General features: G+C 47.9%; 1 protein-coding gene across 1 annotated transcript in view; it reads left to right on the forward strand.

The window, feature by feature from the left end:
• unc5ca (unc-5 netrin receptor Ca) overlaps positions 1-19,624 on the forward strand; it is a 112,688-nt gene that overhangs the window by 42,185 nt on the left and 50,879 nt on the right. Inside the window, exons 2-3 of the mRNA XM_057032273.1 lie at positions 11,770-12,006; positions 18,614-18,757. Coding sequence (XP_056888253.1) covers positions 11,770-12,006; positions 18,614-18,757 — 381 coding nt within the window. The remainder of the gene's footprint in view (positions 1-11,769; positions 12,007-18,613; positions 18,758-19,624) is intronic.

The raw sequence follows: 19,624 nt of genomic DNA on the forward strand, positions 1-19,624 counted from the left end.
ACCGCTGCACAGGCCCGTCAGTCGTACGCTGCAATAATTAGGTCTTTCAGGTTATGATAATGTTTATGCTGGTCTCTAGCTGGCGTGCTCACTGGAGTGCACAGAGCACCATTAATCACACCAGTCAAATCACATGCTGATTCAGCCACAGCCTCTCGCCGTGAACGCCGCGTGTTTGTGTGCGAGCGTGCCTTCTATATGTGATGGTGTCGGCTTTTTGTTGTTCACTAGCAGAGGTGAGGAATGAGCAGAGAGGAGAGGGGGCGAGAGGCCAAAAGCCGCAAAGGGGTGAGACGGAAAAAGAGCCGCCGGTAGTGACAGTGTTTTCCAGAATAATGCACACCCTGCAGACTCTCCCTGGCCTTTATCCTTTTAATTCTTAGGCTCAGCTGCAAACAGATTTCATTTTGCTGCCCCACATGTAGTGTTTCTGGAGCTGAACATTTAGAAACCCTCCCAGATGCCACGGTGGCATCAAGAGCTGCTGATCCTGGCCTACGAGTGAGACACATTTAATTATTATTATCACCATCGCCATTGCATCAAGCACTCAGACCTTCAAGCATAGAGTATCTAAACCAGAATCTGCTGGTGAAAGGTGCCCCATGATCACTCGGCACCCCTTTTTTCTTTCATTGTGGAGACTTATTTTCAGTCTCTTTCAATAGCTGAGGGCCTGGTTTTATAAGAAAACTGATTTCACAGCACCGCTCCCCGTAGGTTTTAGTCCTGATTGTTTATTGTAGTGATTTTGATAGAATGCAGCAAGAAAGTGGCTGCACAGCTCACCTGAATGCACGCAGGCACACACACACACACACACACACACACACACACACACACACACACACACCAGTGGCTGCAGAAAACAGCCGACATAGCAATAGATCATCCATGAGAATGGCATACATTTCCTTTCCCTTTGTTTCCTCTTTTTCCCTCTTGCTGACCAAAACAGTTTGGCCAATCGTAGGGTTACAATCAGTCGGCTCTCAGTGTTTTTAAACCCACTTAACCCTTCAAATCCTGATAGAGACATGGCTTTTATGTCAGTGGGGTATTGTCATCCATAGAATGTTGGATATCACTCAATTCCCCATTAATAAAACTACAAATATGGCTGGTTTTTTTTTTTTTAATTCTATGACAGTGACAATTCCAACGCGTCCATCAAACAAGCGGGTCCCTCAGAGGCCCTTCAGTTTCTAGGCAACATTCACATCCTCTATGCGGCAGCACCACATCTTTGCTTCATTTGCTATGCATCTTTAAAACGTCTCACACTGCGGGGTGTTTAACAGCGAGCAGCATCTACAAACATAATCTCACGCACAGCGGCTCACTCAGCTGTAGTCCATTACCTTTGAGCTTTCACAAGCCTCCAACACTTAAGACTCATTCATCAGCCGTCTGACAGGGCGGCCCACAGCATGCCGATCCAGCCATGCGGCAGGGTTTCTCCCTTCGCTCGCCACGCCGTCTCAACTCCTGACCTCACACTCCACCTGCACAGGGGCTCTTTCATCATCGCCGCGTCCTTTGGGCTCACCCTCGTGCAGAACTCAGCGACATGCACGCCTGGTAAAATCCTCCCCACCTTTGGCCTTCTGACCCCAGTTTAACTAAGTAACCTGGTTCTTCCCCCTGATGACTGTGCCTCTTTGTGTGAGGGCCTCGCTGAAAAGAGCCAGTCATGTGCAGCGCTGGTCGCCCCGGGGGCCACGTCCAGCCTCCAGCCTATCAACATACATCTGTTTCTTCCATCAGGCCTCATATAGATGTAGTGACTCACTAACATGTGCTCACAAAGGTGCGACCTTCTGACCCTTTAACTTGCTTCTCTGTGCTCTTCTTACGTTGCGCTGAGCTTTACGGGGACGTCGGTCGGCCCCAAGCAGGGGGCCGATCCTGGGGTTTGCCACCGGAGGTCTGACGTGCTGAATAATGAGGAGGGAGAAGTGACTATCTAAAAAAACAAAAATCTGCGTCACGGTTTTGATGTGGTGACCTCATCCTGAGCGTCCATCTGCACTCTGACCTCCGCCGACTCCGGTTCTCAAACTCGTCACGTGAAAGTTAATGACGCACGGCGTGCACTTCTTTCCACCTGAACTGGAACTGAACTTTATCCTCCGCTGCATAATGGTGCGATCTATTCCCCGACCAGCTAATGTGAGCATTGTAAATACATAATTAACCGCACCGTGACTCCGTATTAAATAGAATTAAAGTGGCGTTCCAAATAGCCCAAAATGGAAATGAATCTTTAAATTGAATCACCTGAGATTAAACTCACAACCTCTAACAGTGTTTCCAGGCTGGCTTTTTCCTAATAACCGGTGATAGATCACTGTGTCCAAAGCTCCAACCACCTGAACAGAAACAAGAGTACTTTTTGTTTTCAGGTGGAAGGATTGTGGACCGTTTTAATGGAACAGCTTCCCTCTGTCTGGATGCTTTTAAATGTGCTTCTCCATCAAGCATTCATGGCGGCGTTGCTTCAGCCACCTCACAAATACAAAGCTGGAAAAGCTGTTCTTTATTACCCCCTTTGTTTCCCCCAAATACAAAAGAGTTCACACTTGTGTTTACTTCTTCTTCTTTTTGCCCGTGAAGCCTCCCGCAGCCCTGAACTTGTGCCGGCACAGTGGCTCAGAGTCACTGGCACGCATCTGAAGTTCAGGATACACCGTTTAGCAATCGCCAGCCAACAAACCAGTGACTCAGCAGACAAACTGTGCTGCCCTGAGGCTCTTGGAGTTCAACACAATCCAACCAGTAAAAAATACTTAAAAGATCTAAAAGATCTCCAGGTCTGACCTGAGAGCAGAAAGGAAGGTTGACACCACAAGCACCTAAAGCCACCCAGTTAAAAACCCAAAGTCAGCTAAAGGAGAGCTTCAGTTTGCCACCTTGTGTTTAGTGGGTGGAGGGCCAAGATTCTGCAGGCTGACATGATTGCAGGAACATCTGTCAAGCAACAGAGAAACTTCCACCAAATGCTGAAATTCTCCCCAGGCGGCTGGTTCCGGTGGTCCTGTTGTTGACTCTGTCTGTCATAAATGACGTCTCCATGTTTACAAAAATGCATCTGTAATTACAACCCCATCTACTCGTGTTTACGAGACTTCTGTACAAACTGAACTCTCATTGGAGGTTCTGCCACGATGACATGCTGACAGGATCACATCGGGCCTGAGCGACTGTAGCTGACAGTTGTGCACGAGACCTGAGTGCTGCTGAGATCTGCATCTTAGATGAAGCGTGACAATGAAATAGGCCCCCACCTTTCTGCTGAAGGCTGGGCTACACATGCTTTTTACTCCCAATGTATGCTCAACTTTTTGGAGGGTTCTGGAATGCTCTAAGATACGAGAATAATTCATTTTGACTAGATTGTGTGTATGTCATTCTGGCAGATAAGGCTGAATCAAAGCACGCTCTCTAAATACGCTATAGCATTTCAGTAAAAATGAGATTGAAAGTAAACCTGGTGCTCCTTTTCTTCTGACACTCTTGAGATCGGCGTGCTCCTGCTCTGCTAGCACAGTTCCAGTTCTCACAGGCTCAAGCAGAGCTCGTTTCACAGGTTAGCACTTGTGAGGGTAGCAGGCCCGAGATAATCGTTAATTAGGTCTCCGGCAGCCGCGGATCAGACAGATCGAAGGGCAAAACAATAGCAAAGGCATCAAAGGAATGGGCTGACATTTTACAACCTAGCGTTAGCAGTGAGCTAAATCATCTATCTAAAACCAGAGCCGCTAGTTTCTAAACACAGCACGAATAATGTGCACAGATATTTCCACATTAGATTATGATCTGTATTCGTTTCCTGGAGATGAAAAAAAGCAACACATCAAATCAACAGCGTTGTAAATCTTGTGTCACATTGATTGCTACCCCAAAGGAAGAGAGAGGAGAAGAAGACAAATACTGAGTAATGTAGCGTGTGGTCAGTAATGTGTCTGTAATAAGGTCAGAGGCAGTAGTCCATTATGATATCCCCTCCAGACTCTATTTATAGTGACCTAAGTAGTGGGGGATAAACAGAGAGAGGGATAAAGAGAGCAAGTGAAATAGTGAAAAGAAAAATAGAAGATCTGAACTGCAGAGAGAGGAAACGAGATGAGAGAGGGTGAGCGAGAGGAGGCGGCTGAGGGGAGGTGTGGAGGGAAAAGACACCAGACAGCAAAGCGTGGGAGAGGGAAGGAACACAATCCCAGGCTGAAAGGTGAGAAATGAGCCTGGGAAGTAAAGACAAAATACCAGAGAGAGAGAGGGAAAAGAGGAAGGAAGTGAGAGCCGAGAGGAGGGGAAATGGCGAGTTTGGCTCTGAGGCGAGATAATGAGTTGGGAGGCACCGTGTTGGAGCGAGATGCTAGAGAGGGAGGATAAGGAGGGGAGACAGTGAGCCTGCAGATGGAGAAAGGCCCGAGCAGTCGAACCACTGATCCACTCGTACCTTCAGCTCAGGATAACCTGCCAAAATCTTAAAATGAAATAAGCCTGTGAGCGGTTCTTTATCTGACCGTGTGTGTGCTGCCAGTCTTTCATCAGCGCGCGTTTAATCTAGAGAACTGGACTCGGCGCTGCCTTTTAATGCCAGCCTGAACGGAACAGGCGGAGCAATGAGAGCTGGAGCCGAGGAGATGAGCTGTTCAGGAAAAGGAAAATGGGAAACGTGGAAACGCCGAGGTGTCAAAAGAACAGAGGATGCAATGGTGAAGATGAGGAAATCTGTGTCATTCCTCAACGGAGGAGCGAAGACAGGAAACGGACCACAAAAAGTAAAACGGGGAGAGAAACGGAAGGGACATCACAGACCAAGATAAAAGCAAAGGAAAAGCAGTTGGGTTTAATAGAAAAGGGAAAAAAATCACACTTAGCCTCAAGGAATGATACTGACAGGTGGAAACACACACACACACACACACACACACACACACACACACACACACACACACACACACACACCAGCCATGCGATCAGGCATCAGCCTTCCTGTACAACATTATTCAGTCTGCCTGAAAATAAAAACAGTTTCCCAGGCTAATGTTTTGATATTTTAATGCGTTGCCCTGCGCTAGCTGCTGGTGTTAACAGCGTTGCGGAGCTGTGATAGTAAAACATGAATGAACGTGGATTCTCCCTTTTCCCATCAGGCCTGGGGATAAGGCAGAGAATCCGTCTGGAAGCGACCACTGCACAGCAGCTGAGACCAGTTGGTTGCATAAGCCAGACCGCACGTGAACCGATGCTGGTACATCTAAACATTAGCGTTTAGCATTGGCGGGGAGGATGGCTGCTTTCCACGTTTGAAGCGTCACCTCGTGCTTTTAAGATGGGCTGAATTACGAGCTTTTGCTCAGCTGTCAGATGGACCCTGAGATTCATTCCCACCGGTCCCACCGCCTGGATTGATGGCGTACGATGCGGTTGCTCACAACAGCGACAAGGTTCAGGCGGCATTAAAACCGGCGGCTGAGGCGGAGACTGAGCCGGGTCCTCGTCTGGCCCGGCTGTCGACGCGCTGTGAGATTTATGTCCCTGGCCGGGCAGCATCCCACATAAAAGATATGAAATCCGTAACCAAACCCACAGCGCCTGTTGGTCAGCCGTGAAGGACCATCTCGGGATGGCGAGCTAAGCAGAAGCTTAGGTGCTGCACCCCCCTTTGACTTACCCATCCTCTGAGCTGCAGGCGTGAGGTGAGGATGGTGACATCAGGAAAACAGGCCAAGGGATGAAGAATCCGAAAGACACAATTAATCCGAAGCTGCAGTCGTCAGTCCAAATCAGGAGAAATATCCCTGCATAGATTCGTGCAATTCTTGGCAACAAAAATAGCAACGGCGTGAGCTCGCGCGGCCTACCTGCAAACGCCCACCCTTCAGCTGCTGGTGCGCTCCTCGATTAAGCTGTCACTGGGCCCGGTAGCGTGTACGTGTGATGTATGTCCAACTGGAAGTGTTCCAGTAAGTGATGGCGGCTGTTTTCAGATACTTCTGAAAATCGCCCCAAGTCCTCCTGACCTGTCATGGACGCAGCCACCAACACTCGGCAGCTAAACGGTTAGAAACCAACTCCTCCTTCCCCTCCAGCATGTTAAAGGATACTAAATACTCACGTACCATATATGGGGTGTTCTGCTATGCTGGAAACAGCAACACAGCAAACGGGCACACACGAGTTTGTAAATGTGCATAAGTGCACGTTTATAGTATCTTAGATTAGAATTCATACGCGCTGATGGACCCTAGACACACATTTGCACGTGCACAAACACTCAAATGTGCACTCTGACTTTTCTCTGACCTGATAAACAGAGGTAATTCAGTTGCCCGAATTTTAATTTGGAACTAAATGAAATATGCATGACGCTTCCATACTCTCTCTGAATGTGTAGAAGCACACAAATATCCACACGTGCCTTTGCAGACGCTTCAGAATCTGACAGGAGAAGCTGAAACTGCCTTAGATAAAGTGTCTCATTAATTAGGAGGGGGCATTTTGCTGAACAAACAGTCAGATTCAAGATTAGGGTCGAATATCTGCCTTAGCCTGCAGGTGACCTCGGACTCATTGTCATTCTGCAGTAATAAGTAATAACACGAGTCTTCAGACTCCAGTCCAACTAAATCTGGTTCTCGGCCTTGTAGGCGTATGAATGTTATCATATGTTTGATAGCGCAACCTTGAGGTGCCTGCAGCGGCTACACGGGGTTTATTTTCTTTGTGTAAATCTATTCCTGCATTATATTGTGATGCGCAGATGCAACAAACACAGCGAGGGCGGCGCGCAGCACATCGATACCGGATCAAACGACGCCGACAGTTTGGTGAATTCCACCTCCCGCGGCTTCACAGACGCGGCCTAGATTTCACTGGGCTGATACATATGGATACATAGGTGTGTTTCTGAGGATCTGTGGGTTTCCTCCTTTAACGGGCAGATTTGACTCCTTTAACGAGCCTCTCGCACCCCACACTTCCACACGCTGGCTGCGTCCGCGATTCACGAGGAAGAGGGGGAAATTAAACGTTGATTTACAGTAATTGTTCCAAAACTCTTGCATTCCCGCTGCTTATTGCCAAATATAATATTTTCAGCACTTTCATAAATAGAAGTAGTCAGAGTTTCTGCGCAGCGAGTGTGTCTAAAAGGAATATTTTAGCCAAACTGGGTAAACAAAGCATCAGCAGTATTGTTAGCTGTTGTTTTAGGCATGAATAATTGAATAGAGGGAGAGGAAACACTTAAGAAAATTGAACACTTGAATCTCCTGTGGAATGTTCAAATAAATGATAGTATTTTTTTATTTTTTAAATCTGAATGTTCTTTAAATGAAAACCCCTGCAATTTGGTAAACCAAGACCTCCTAACACCCACGCACTGTAGAGGAAATGACTGATCAGTGTGTGTGTGCGTGCGCGTACACGTGCACGCTGTCTAACACAGATAGGGATCATTCCACTTTTGTTTTCTTAGTTGTCGCCCTGTTTGTGCGCCTGTTTTTGCAGCTGCTGCTGATTCCCGATCTCCGATAAGACGTATGAGCTCAATCGCCACGATCGCCACGGCTACTGCGCTGATACCAATCAACAAACGCTGCACACGGACGCACAAACCCCCGCAGTCTTCCGCATGGGGCCTTTTTATTGACCTTATATGGTTTTGTTGGGATTTTCTGGTGGGGGGACTGGTACAGGTCACTGAATCCCTCAGATGGAGCATCTGTGTGTTGGTTAAAGCCCCGAGTCTGTTCCAGGTTATAGTTTCCCGTAAACAAAGCTGCTAGAGGAGCTATGACTTCCTTTTGCTCAGACGACCTTGCTAATGCACCTATAGGCTTTATTACTATAAGATTGGAACATAAAAGGCTTCCTGGGTACTTTCATATTCATGGATATTGCTTTCCCTCTTGCCCTGAAGGAACGTCTCCCCGGTTCCTTCACCTGTTTGCCAGCGGTGTCCCCCGGTATCCCCGCGGAACATTTGAAGTTGCGCTTGTTTGTGCCAGTCCAGGTACTGTGCAGGGAATCCAGTGGGATATTAAAGACAGAAAGTAAGAAACCAAAAGTTTCACAGGTAGACCAGCTGTATGCGTATGTTGATGTGGCGACTGCTCCCACAGTCCCCCTGCACCCCTGACGTTCACCTGCATGGCCTCAGAGACCTGAGGGATGGTGGAACCCTCATTGGGTTAAAGGCCCTTGAGGGAGACCCCAGTAAATCCATATTAATTCAAGCCACTGGGTTAGAATCCCTCTGAGGCCAGGGGGGTTTCTCCCTGGTTACTGAGTAGGTCTTGAATTTGGGTGTCCACGATGTAGCCCATTACCTGGGATAGCCACCCCATTTAGGACTAAAGTATGGATGGATGCTGAACCACAGGCTTTTATCTCGACTGATTTTAAACGGGGTATTATTGTCGGTGATTTTACCGTGTTGACCCCCTCCCCCCCGCCGAGACTGAGGCACGAAACAACCAGGCAATGCCAACAAACAGCACACACTCGTCTCACTGTGATCGCCTCCACGTGTTTGGAGATTGTCTTGCTTTTTCTGTTGTTTTAATTTCAGAACACTATCTCAGGCCCAGCTAATCTGTGGACGCATCTGTGAAGTATCTGTTGGATCCTCCTCAGCCACCCTGCCCTTAAACATGATTTAACCAGAACTATTCCATTCAGGGCTGCACTTCTTGTCCAGCAGTTCAAAAATCCCCATTGATCCTGCGGCATCCTTCAAGAGTGCTGTGAATTTCCATCCCCTGCTCACAATTATCCCTAAAATTAAACGAGCGAGTGGCATCGTGCTGCACGAGGTAAAACACTGCTTCTCCCTTGAGTCCAATTAAAATCAATACCAGTGGCATAACACGATTGGATCCTGTCTACCAGAAAAGTTGGTGGACCTCACAGAACATCAGAAAGCATCTTCCCATTAAAGTCTTTCCAAAGGGCTTTTAAAAATGTGTCTAATTGCATGTTCTCAGATGAATTACCAGAACGCGCCGGGAGTTTTCCGTCCAGCATCAAAAGCCACTTCTTTAAAAATGTGCACGTTATTATTAGCTCGGGGTTTAACAGCGGCCGCCACCGTCCTGTTTGTTTTCCTTCGCAGCTCAACAAATTCTGATGGTTCTGACCTCAGCGGCCACAGCGAGACAGTCCGCCAGGCGCACTGATGGATGGGGTCTAATTGCCCATACTTGACAAGAAGTTGCTAAAAGAAAACAACGGACAAATGACCCGACGCGTCATACTTTATCAACGCTGTTCCCCACGCCAGTTCAGCCAAAATTCTGCTGCAGGACCGAGTATCAAACCACTCATCTTCCAGATTGTCTCTAAAGAGGTTTAAACAAACACCTGATATGATGGAATATTTCCAATACGTGTGTCCAGAAGCGTCCTTGTTTAAGACCGTGTTGATTGAGCTTTTCCCGGGGAGGAGCGCCTCACGTTTGTGGTTGTTCCACCGCACGTTGCCTGAAACCATTCACACTAGAATCCATTTCATTTCCCTGCTTTCCCTTTTTTTCTTCCCCTTTTGTCATCCGCCCATCAATCTCTCCAGCCATCAGTTCACTCTGGGATGATTGGCCACTCCTGATGGCAGATTTACACACCTTTATTGAGCTTGCAGGTGTTCTGAACTGGGCTTGGTCTTTTTTTTTTTTCCAACCCCCGCTGCATATTTACAACATACTGTAAATCGAAGGTGGACGTTGTTCTGCTACAGCCGTCCATTATTAATGACAACATTCAGGCGAGATGTTTATGAGCGGGGCTGTTAGCATCTGTAATTCACCCTGTCAGGGGATCTGAGGAGGGCTGCAGGGGCGAAGGGCCACAAAAGTAGCGCTATTTTGCAAAAAGAGGAAGCGAACGGAGCGAGGAAGTGGCCCTGTCCCGGACAAAGCTTTCATTCATCGGTGTGCGTGTCCCCCCAAACCCGAACCTGGCCCTTTTTTTCTCGTTCCACACCCCCTTTTCTCCGGGCGAACACATTTCCCCAGCCAAACAATAATATACGACCGTCGGTTCAGTGCAGTGACCCCCCCCGCTGAACAACACGTGAGCGAGAGCGAGCGTCGAGGCAACGTGAAAAGAAGGGTGACGTTGCTACGAACAGGGAGGTTCAGCGGAGCAGCAAACCGGGGCTGAACTGGGCGAAGAGCCGGAGCAAAACAAGCTGTGGATCGTAAAATTATACAGCCGAAATGGCGTCCAGCTTTCGTACATTCAGAGAACTGGGAGAAAGTGTCAGCTTCATCACATCAAAGCCCCCCCCCCCCTTATTTAGGTCTTGTTGTTTTACTTAAGCTGCTTTTAGCTTGAAGCCCAGGGCGTTCTGCTAGCCGCTAAAATAAGAACCATAACGGCAGAAGTAGATGGGCGTGTGTGTCCTTGTTTCCTTGTTGTTGGACGTTTACGGTTGTGGAGCGGAAAACGAGTGTCGGCCTTGAAGGAGAGTCAGAACGGTGGCGTGCATTCGTCTTCTTATGAGTCACGGACCTCCTGGTGAGTCAGGTGCACTAAGAACAGCCAGAAAAGGTCTAATCAAAGCCAGCCATGATGGAGTGAGGGGAAATTACTAGCTATGAGAGAGGAGAAGCCACTATCCTCCTCTGAGTCCCACTCCTCCGCTGTACTGCGATGACCCCGGCGACCTGGTGACCAGACATTCTTTGGTGTCTGTGATTACGGTCGCAGAAACACTTACAGGACACTTTTGAGAGAGTAGCAGAGAGAGAGGAGACGGAGGCTCCTGCTGCCCTCCATCATTCACTCACTCACCAAATAAATTTGTCTTTGGTCAAATCTGAATATCAGTGTTCAGGGGCACCGGTTTCTCTTGAGCAGTGGACAAATGGACTGGTTCCGCTTGGACAAAGTGGATGAAAGGACTGGTTATAGTGGGACGGCCAGATTAAACTGAAAGCTCAGGGAAGATGCTGAAACTCAGTGTCTTGTTTGTTTTTTCTTCTCCAGTCAGTTGTTATTCGTGCTGCTGCTAAAGATCAAAGTTTTAATTTTGAATGTTGCTCCGTGGATTTGTTATGGGATGGCAGGGCCAATATTTAATAGCCTGAAGTGGCTGTTAATGTGTGTGATGTCACCATGTTTGGATTAAACGATGGTTAACATGTAAATGAGTGCCGTCGACTGACATCAGCCCATCTTGGCATCAGTGACCTTTGGGGGGAGCTGAGGAGTCCAAACTAGATTAGCCTGCCAAAGCTTATTAGCTGTACTACACGATACATAATATCCTACTTATTTCATCCACAGTTATGGGATGTCTCGTCTTGTTGGAACTGCTGACCTTGTAGTTAAATTACAGCACTTCTTAAAATGTAATCAGGAATTGATGACATCATTTTCTCGTTACCCGAATTAAATGTATTTGTAACAATGTATTAATGTACCCTTTTTAAGTCCAATGGCAACAGCAGCTCGCAAGTGGGCGCCACAATCAGACCCTCATTAAAGTTGCCTTTCATTGGTCGGCAGGAAGAAAAGTAGAGGTGCAGGTCAGCAGGCTGAGACCAGCTAATTAATGGTGTTGAAATGAGGACGCTCTCCGCTCAGGGGACAACGCTGCTCCCTGCTGTGAATCACCGTATGCTAATGAGCGGTAGCATGAGCGCCGCCTCAGCCAGCAGAAATGTCCCCCTGAAGCCTCCTAAACGGACCAAACCAGGAAACGGGTCAACGTGCGCTAATTCTAAACTGCATTTCTGCTTCTTTGTCCTGCAGTGAGAGACGACGACGATTTTCTGAGTCTGAGCGAACTCCCCGAAACCTTCCCCTCCGATCCTCCCGAGCCCTTGCCTCACTTCCTGTTTGAACCCGAGGAGGGATACATTGTCAAGAATAAACCCGTCAACCTGTACTGCAAAGCGACACCTGCCACACAGATTTACTTCAAGTGCAACAGCGAGTGGGTCCATCAGAAGGACCACACGGTGGAGGAGAGAGTGGACGAGAACTCAGGTACGCTGTCTGTCTGTCTGTCTGTCTGTCTGTCTGTCTGTCTGTCTGTCTGTCTGTCTGTCTGTCTGTCTGTCTAATCTCTTCCCGTCTCCCTCTCCTCTCCTCTCCCCTCCTCTCCTCTCCTCTCCTCTCCTCTCCTCTCCCCTCCTCTCCTCTCCTCTCCTCCCCCCTACCCTCCCCTCCCCTCCCCTCCCCTCCTCTCCCCTCCCCTCCTCTCCTCGCCATTGGGATGATACTTCAAACTGGAAACGCGGTGGATCCATCTTTTTTATCATATATCGATAAAACCATCGCTCCAAATTTGTGTTTTGGGAGCTTGCGGCAGGAATTGTCGTGGTAAATCAGTGGCGGCGTTTGCCGGGTCACATGTCGGACATGTATAGGCGCCGCCCTGCCACGGGCCCTGCGATGTCGCGGGGCGGTTTAATGGGATCCGCAGTGATGTTCTGGACCGCTGCCAGACTTCCACACTTGTCACTTGGTCTGTGGCGTCGCTCTGCTGGCGAGGTGGCGGAGCATCGCGCCGCAGCACTTTGGCAGGAAGACAAAGACATTCAAAAACTGTCTTCCTGGACTTGAGGCGGGACTCAGCTGCTTGTTGCTGGCGTCCGCAGCCCGGAGGATTAGGCCCGGGCTCAAAGATCCGCTGATGTACCTGCTGAATACGATAGAGAGCTTAGCGGGAACGTGTTGCTGTCTGGATTGTTGTGATTTCTTTAATTCAGTTTTTTTAGTTGACGTCTCAGGGCAGCAGCTGAGCAAATGTCGCTGCGCTTATTTTTGTGTGCAGAGCGCCGATCGAGTGTCGGTGGGAGCCCAACTTTAAATTGGCTCATCTCAAGTTGATATGGAGGAGCTGTGCATATGTGTTCTATAGACCCGCTACATATTGAGTACAAAACACTCATCTCACAACCAAAGTGAAGACATTTTTTCAGAAGTGAGGATTAGAATTGGTTTGAAGTAGTTTTAGGTTAAGGTTAGTTGGGATAGGTGGTGTATTATGACTGTGGAAGTCCTCACAGAGATAGAAATACAAGGATAAGCATGTTTGTGTGCACTCGATGCTACATACTGAGGGCTAAAATATGCATTTAACTAGCAAAGTGAGGACATTCCTCTGGTGATGAGTTGATGGTGGCTGGTCCCACTGATGCAGAGGCTGTCTGAGCGCTCATGCTGCCACGACCTTCACAGGAACAGAGAAATGTGTTCATCACGTAGATTTGGCCACCCTCCACGTGCGCTCTGTCTACAACATTTCAGGCTTTCCACAAACTATTACAAATTTTATTAAAAATCCGAATGAGTCATTTGAACTTAATAAATTCTTTAAAGTGGCATTGATTGTCCTGCAGTCGGATTTTGTAATAACCGTTCGGTTCTCATAATAGATCTGGATTGAATCAGATTCTCTTTTATTTTTAAACCCAATGAAATCCCACAGGTTATATCAGTCTGGCTGTAATTGAGTTAACGCCTGCTTAATTCATCCCGCAGCAAGGCGAGGATCAATAACGCAATTTGATTTCAAGTTCTTGCAACAGTTGTATATTCACTGGAAGTTCTTGTAATAGTATTAGCTGTGGTTGTGCTTGCCGTCGTCGCCGCCGCTGCGGTCCGTATTTAGCCGTAGTTCCCAGCGAGCTGTTTCCTCCCCAGCGTTTGCTGCAGGTTCACAGACGCAGGTAAGAAATGTGCTCCTTGTTTGTCTCCCTGGCTGTCTCGTCCTCTCTGTTCTTCTTACCTTCCCGTCACTCCAAGCTGGTGGGTGCGTCCCTCTGATTTCTGCAGGGTAAAAACGGAGGAGAACGGAGGGAGATAAAACTCAGAATTGAGAGAGGAGAATTGTGCGGGGGGTGATGGTGGGATGCTGGATGACGGGGCTGGAAAGGCCAGCAGATATCAGGGAGTCCCACCGAGGAGGAGGATGATGGAATTCCTGCTGGGCCCTTCTCGTTTTCTCCCACCGGCTCTCCTCCTGGATTCTTATGGTTGTTTTTCTCCTTTCTTTAGATGCAGGAAAGTCGGCTTAAGAGCTGACTCTAAGTTTCTGGGGTGGTTTTATCTTTCTTTTAAAATCAGGGATGAGAATTTTTTAGTACACAAGATAAAATTAACCCAAGTTGTAGGGGAATAGGTTCATGGTAAGAATCGTTCAGGGCGTCTCACTTTGAACTGGTTCAAATCCCAGTTTATGACCTTCTGTGTGGATCTTTGTGGGATTGCTCCGAGGATTCTCAACATTAAAAGCATGTTAGTGTAAGCCGGTGATACGCCCTGGTAGGCGCGGCGTTCCTGCAGACGTGTGAGCGCCATCGTCCACCCACAGCTGTGATTGGGCCACTCGTTTGCCACGTTTCCCAATTTAATTTCCTGCTGCTTCATCGATGCGTGCGCGACGCCAGAAGCTTATGACGGTCTGCTATGTGTCTAAGCTACAGCGAGGGGGCTGCGTGCAGGGCTGAGACAGCGCCATAAATCACGATGTATTTTCCAGTCGGTGCGCTCGGCTCCTCAGAGAGGCGTAAGTGCAGAGGTCACGTCTCCCTCCGCATAAATGTTACCGATGAAGTATTCACGCTTTCGTCATCATCGTCAAAGAATAGCACACGTGTGAGCTTTCCAGCAGCTCGGGAAATTAGCATACGGCCACATCGGTCAGGGAGAAGGTCGCGAGGAAGGAAAGCATTTAATGGAGCAGGTAGAGGTTGTTGGGGTCCAACTCAAGGGAAGGTTATGAAGAGGCTGAGGTCAAGTTTGTTTAAGAAAAACTGTTAGCTGTGGCTTTAAAAAAATACATTTTAAAATATTTAACCCTACGTTTGGAGTTCAAGCATACTGCATATCTGATTTGTTTGCTTAAGCAACACGCTGGACCTCAGAATATCTCCATTAGCATTAGGTGTGCTAATGACATAGCACGGACCGGGCTACTTACTTTGTTTCCATTAGCTAAAGTGTGAATAGGTATTAGACTGACCTGTGACTCTACAGCTACACACACTTACACAAACACACGTGCATTATCGGCGCTCCGTACCGGCTGAGGTGATTTGTGTCCTCTCCCTCCTTCGCTGCCGTCTCACTCCTATTGATTTCTTCTCTTATTTTCCTTCATCTGCCCTCCACTCGCTTCCTCCTAAGGTTCCTCTTCCTCTCTGGCACCAGGCCTGTTCTCCACCGCCCACCTTTGTTTTGCTATGTTCTCCTCTGAGTTTTCATCTTCCCTCTCCTCCGACTCTTTTTCATTTTGTTTTTCTCTTCTCTGTGCCCGAACCGTTTCAGTTCAATTAGTAGTGACAGACCTCATCTTTTGTGAAGGAAGCCAGCGAGTGGAGCGCGGTTCGAAGTTTTCTCTCTTGTCCCGAAGTGTTCTGGTTCACTGGGCCTGTGGCGCGAAAAGACGAGAGAGCGCCTGCTCGATGTGACAGTCACACACACACACGCACACATATCCTCACATTACTAACTTTGGTAGACCCGATGCCTTGCTCAGCTCCCTACCTTAACCCTCCTGACCCAACCTCTGACCTCATCCCCAACCTAATCCCAGTTAAGATCAACCTTTAAACCAGTGTCTTAACCCTCAAGCAGTCCTATAAAGGTCCCAGCAAAATGGCCCGCTTTGCTAGCAGAATGAGGATTTTTGTTATTCATTATGTAATAACTCCTCTTGTGTGCTGCACTGCACCATAATTGTTCCTTTTCATCCACCAGTTTCTGGTTATGAAAAATGGACCTTTTCCCCCCTTTGAGCCGCTTTATGATTCTGTATTTTGTTATGCTGACTAGTGAAAGAAAATGAAAGCAGTTTTTAAATTTTGCCAACTGCTTTTAGAACCACAAAAAGAAAAAGCTGTATTTGAATTTCAATTAAAATAAAAATCAAATACTGAGTTTATATATATATATATATATATATATATACACAACCTCATATATATATATATATATATATATATATATATATATATATATGTTTTAAAAACCCAAACACCAAAAGTTACACCGCACATCCACTCGTCATCCACGTCCCTCTACTCGAGACAGACCACAAGAAGCGTCCCTCCACGCGTTCACCTCAGTTCCTTCACTTGATCCAGGGCGGCAAACAGCAGGATCGAGTCCAGATCCACAGACGGATGCTGTCGCCGTCGCCGTCACCATCACGGCATCGTTTTCAGAACAGAAGAACTATTATAGAGATGTTTCTTTGACTGCAGACTTCCACTGTAAGTGCGTGCAAAGGCACACACACTAATGTGAAAAGTGTTAATGGCGACAGTACACATGCGGGGGAGCGTCACGATTGACTGCCGTAATGGCGTTGCCTTGGATACAGTAGTTGGTGATTAGCATTGGATCATTTCCTGTTGACCTACGATGTCACAGGCGGTAACGGTCAGTTGTCAATAGCGCGTAGGCAAGTTAGCAGCCCAGAGGTTGTTTCTCAGATGCCAGCGCAGCACATCGCAGCCCGTGCGCTCACTGGAGGCTAATGGAGGGTGTGAGATGGTGCTGGCGTGAATGCGTGATTAATTAAGCCTCGTAAATCACGCTCTTGGCGAGGGATCTATTTTCGGCCGTCAGAGTAGCAACGGGGAGCCTGCCGCCTCCACTAGCACCTGAGACCGTGCACGTCTGAGGCCGATCCTCGAAAAGGACCCTCCAGCTCCTGACGTTATGGTCTTCCCCAGGCATGAAGACAGTATTATGGGATTGCTTTGTCTTTCCTGATTGAACCTTCACCCCTGCCAAATTGAACGCATTCTGTCATAACGCCAATTGATTTCCTCTCAGCGGGAAAGCAGCTCATCTCTCTTTCGTAGCCCCGTTTCGCTTTGTGCCCTTCCTGTTATTGTTTTCCTGCCGTCTGCCTCTGATTCCTGCGTCTCACTCCTCTCCCCTGTTACATTGCAGGCGATATCGCCCGTCCACCGACCTGCTTTCCACTCTCCCGCTCCAAGCGTAGCCTGTTGCCACCTGCCTGGAGCTCATTTAGCTTCACTTTGCTCCTGTTTTTCAAAGCGAATGGTGGAGGCGCGTCAGGCAGATGTCACGCGAGCCCAGACCGGATTCATGTCCGGGGGCTTGTGTTCCTTTTCAAATGGGGGTCCGTTACCCTTCCTACAGATCTAACGCCTTTCATTATTGCTCATTAATGAAAGAGTGCAGGTTTGATTCGGAATGATTAAGAAGCCATGTGCTCGTCTTTTGAAGCGCTCCGCTGGTTCAATAACTGCCCCCTGCTGTGTGTTTGATATTCAGCTTCGATGTTGGAAGATGATTCAATATTTGAGATTTCTTTTCGACAGCTCTGGTCAACCCCCAAATTTCACTTCAATTAACACTTTTTCTTCTCCAACCCTTCCTCTTCTATTGATCCGCTGTGTCCGTGAGGCCTCACGCTGTGTTTTTTGCTCGCCATCGCGGTCCACCCACAGACTGACAATCCTCATTCCAGGGTCGCCCGCTGGATATAATTGCCAGTTTATCTGCTATTTTCTTTGCTCCTTCCTCTCTGGCTGTGCCTGGTGCTCTTTGCTATAAAGCCATAACAATCCTTTGCTTGTTTGCTCAGTATTCTCAGGCTTCTTCACCATATTTGCCCTTTGTCTTTAAGGCTGTCTGCACCCCCTTGGAGCTTATCCCTTGTTCCCGCAGACAGTCCACAAACCTTTATGCCGTCGTTTAGATCTGGGATCCTCGTGCCCCCTCTCTACCCACGGAGGCTCTCAGATGGCAGCCATTAACGGCAGCGGTCTGCCTCGCTCGTGTTTGCTGGATCTCCCGTTTAAGCCTTGCAGCCTTCGTACTATTCAGGTCACACTTCTGGAGCTCCATATAGATTGCTTCATGATTCTTTGCAACACTGCTGAACCTGAAATGAACTACCGGGATCTTTCCTCAGAGCATTTACCCAGCATTCCCCCCACATGCGTTCGCTTATAGCCCATTTTTATCCCCTTTCCTGTTTCAGATTTCATTGCCACCTCTTATTCTGTCACTACCTTTCCTTCCTTCATTTTATATGGTATTTTATTTTTACCACTCTGCTGAGCCTTTTTTCAGGGCGGTGGTGGCGGGGTGGCCCTTATCCCTGTTTTCCCATTGCATTCTCTCCATCCTGCATCATTTTCCTTACTCCCGGCTCTGCATCTCTGCTCTCCTGCATTCTTAGGACAACTTTTCAAAGCTCACACTTCACTCTGACACCGAGCGGCTATTAAGAGGACATGGAAGGGTAAAAATTGGAGAGTGGATAAGTGGCACAAGTGCAACGGAGCTATCCACAAAGTTTACTTTAAGTCTGGAGTGAATGTGCTGGGAGAAAAGATCTGGGATTGTAAAAAGCAGTAGATATTGTATGATTATCCCCTGCTTCTATTGACTTGCTAAGATGGTTTCTGCTCGAGCTCTTTGCTTCTTAAGCGGACATAAAAGCATATCAGAGTTAAAGCTTAAATAGACCGCAGCTTTTTCTCTCCTTTGAGTATCAGTGGCTCCCTGACGAACCTGAATATGTGTCTCATTTATCATTCAAAGGCTCTTTTTTCCCTCTGAAATCGTGCTCGTGACTCAGTACTGGTGTGTTCTCCTGCAGGTCTGGTGGTGAGAGAAGCCAGCATCGAAATCACACGTCAGCAGGTGGAAGAGTTGTTCGGCCCCGAGGATTACTGGTGCCAGTGCGTGGCCTGGAGCTCCGCTGGAACAACCAAGAGTCGCAAGGCACACGTTCGCCTCGCATGTGAGTACGGCACCACAACCGGGCTCCCGTTGGCCGTTTGAATGAGCACCCACGGATCCACTCACGCTGGTAATCCAGTGAGAGGGAAATTGAAAACAAGTACTCAAAAGAACAGCAGGACTCTTACAGGTCCAATATTTGGCAGTTATAGAGCATAAGAATTGAATACCTGCCCTCGAATCCCTCCCCTTTCAAGAGTGTCAGGGAAAGCACCGTCAAGAAACGGAATGGATTCTTCCATGCCTCCTAAATATAGCTAATTACACCCATGTGAATATTTATATGTATAATATTCAACTTTGCGCGATGATTCCTGACAGGAAATGACTGCAAATCCTTCACACTGGAACATAAATGCTTTCAGTCTACCTTCGACTTCCTGTGAATTGTGATGAGGGATTAAAATTACAGCGCTGTGAGAAAGAGCACGAGCCCGAGGACCAAACCTGACTCGACTGGATATTTCCCCGTGTTGTGGTTCAGCGCTGCGTTCACGGCCATCGCACAAGTAAATCATTTCAGGATCGTTAGTCCCCAACAACAGTCCGGGGGCAGAGGGAAAGGTTGCATCCTGTTGTGAGTGATTGTCACTTGATGGCTCTGCAGCACCGTGGTAACGGGGGAGTTGAAATATCTGTCGGAAGCTGCCTAAAAAAAGGGCCCTTTGTTCATCTTCATATCACCGAATGGATTGTTCCTGTAAAGTTTCCCGCAGTGCTCTGAGAATTGAACACATAACACTCTTGCTCTACTCGATCTTGTCATAAAACAAGTGGGGGGGGGGGGCTGCTGAGGTTATGGGAAGGTCAAACAGGAAAGAAACGCCGATAACAAAATCGACCCTTCCTTCCTGGCTTTACTTGCCTG

This window comes from Takifugu flavidus, chromosome 5 (genome assembly GCF_003711565.1).
Source record: "Takifugu flavidus isolate HTHZ2018 chromosome 5, ASM371156v2, whole genome shotgun sequence".
In the NCBI taxonomy this organism is placed as follows: domain Eukaryota; kingdom Metazoa; phylum Chordata; class Actinopteri; order Tetraodontiformes; family Tetraodontidae; genus Takifugu; species Takifugu flavidus.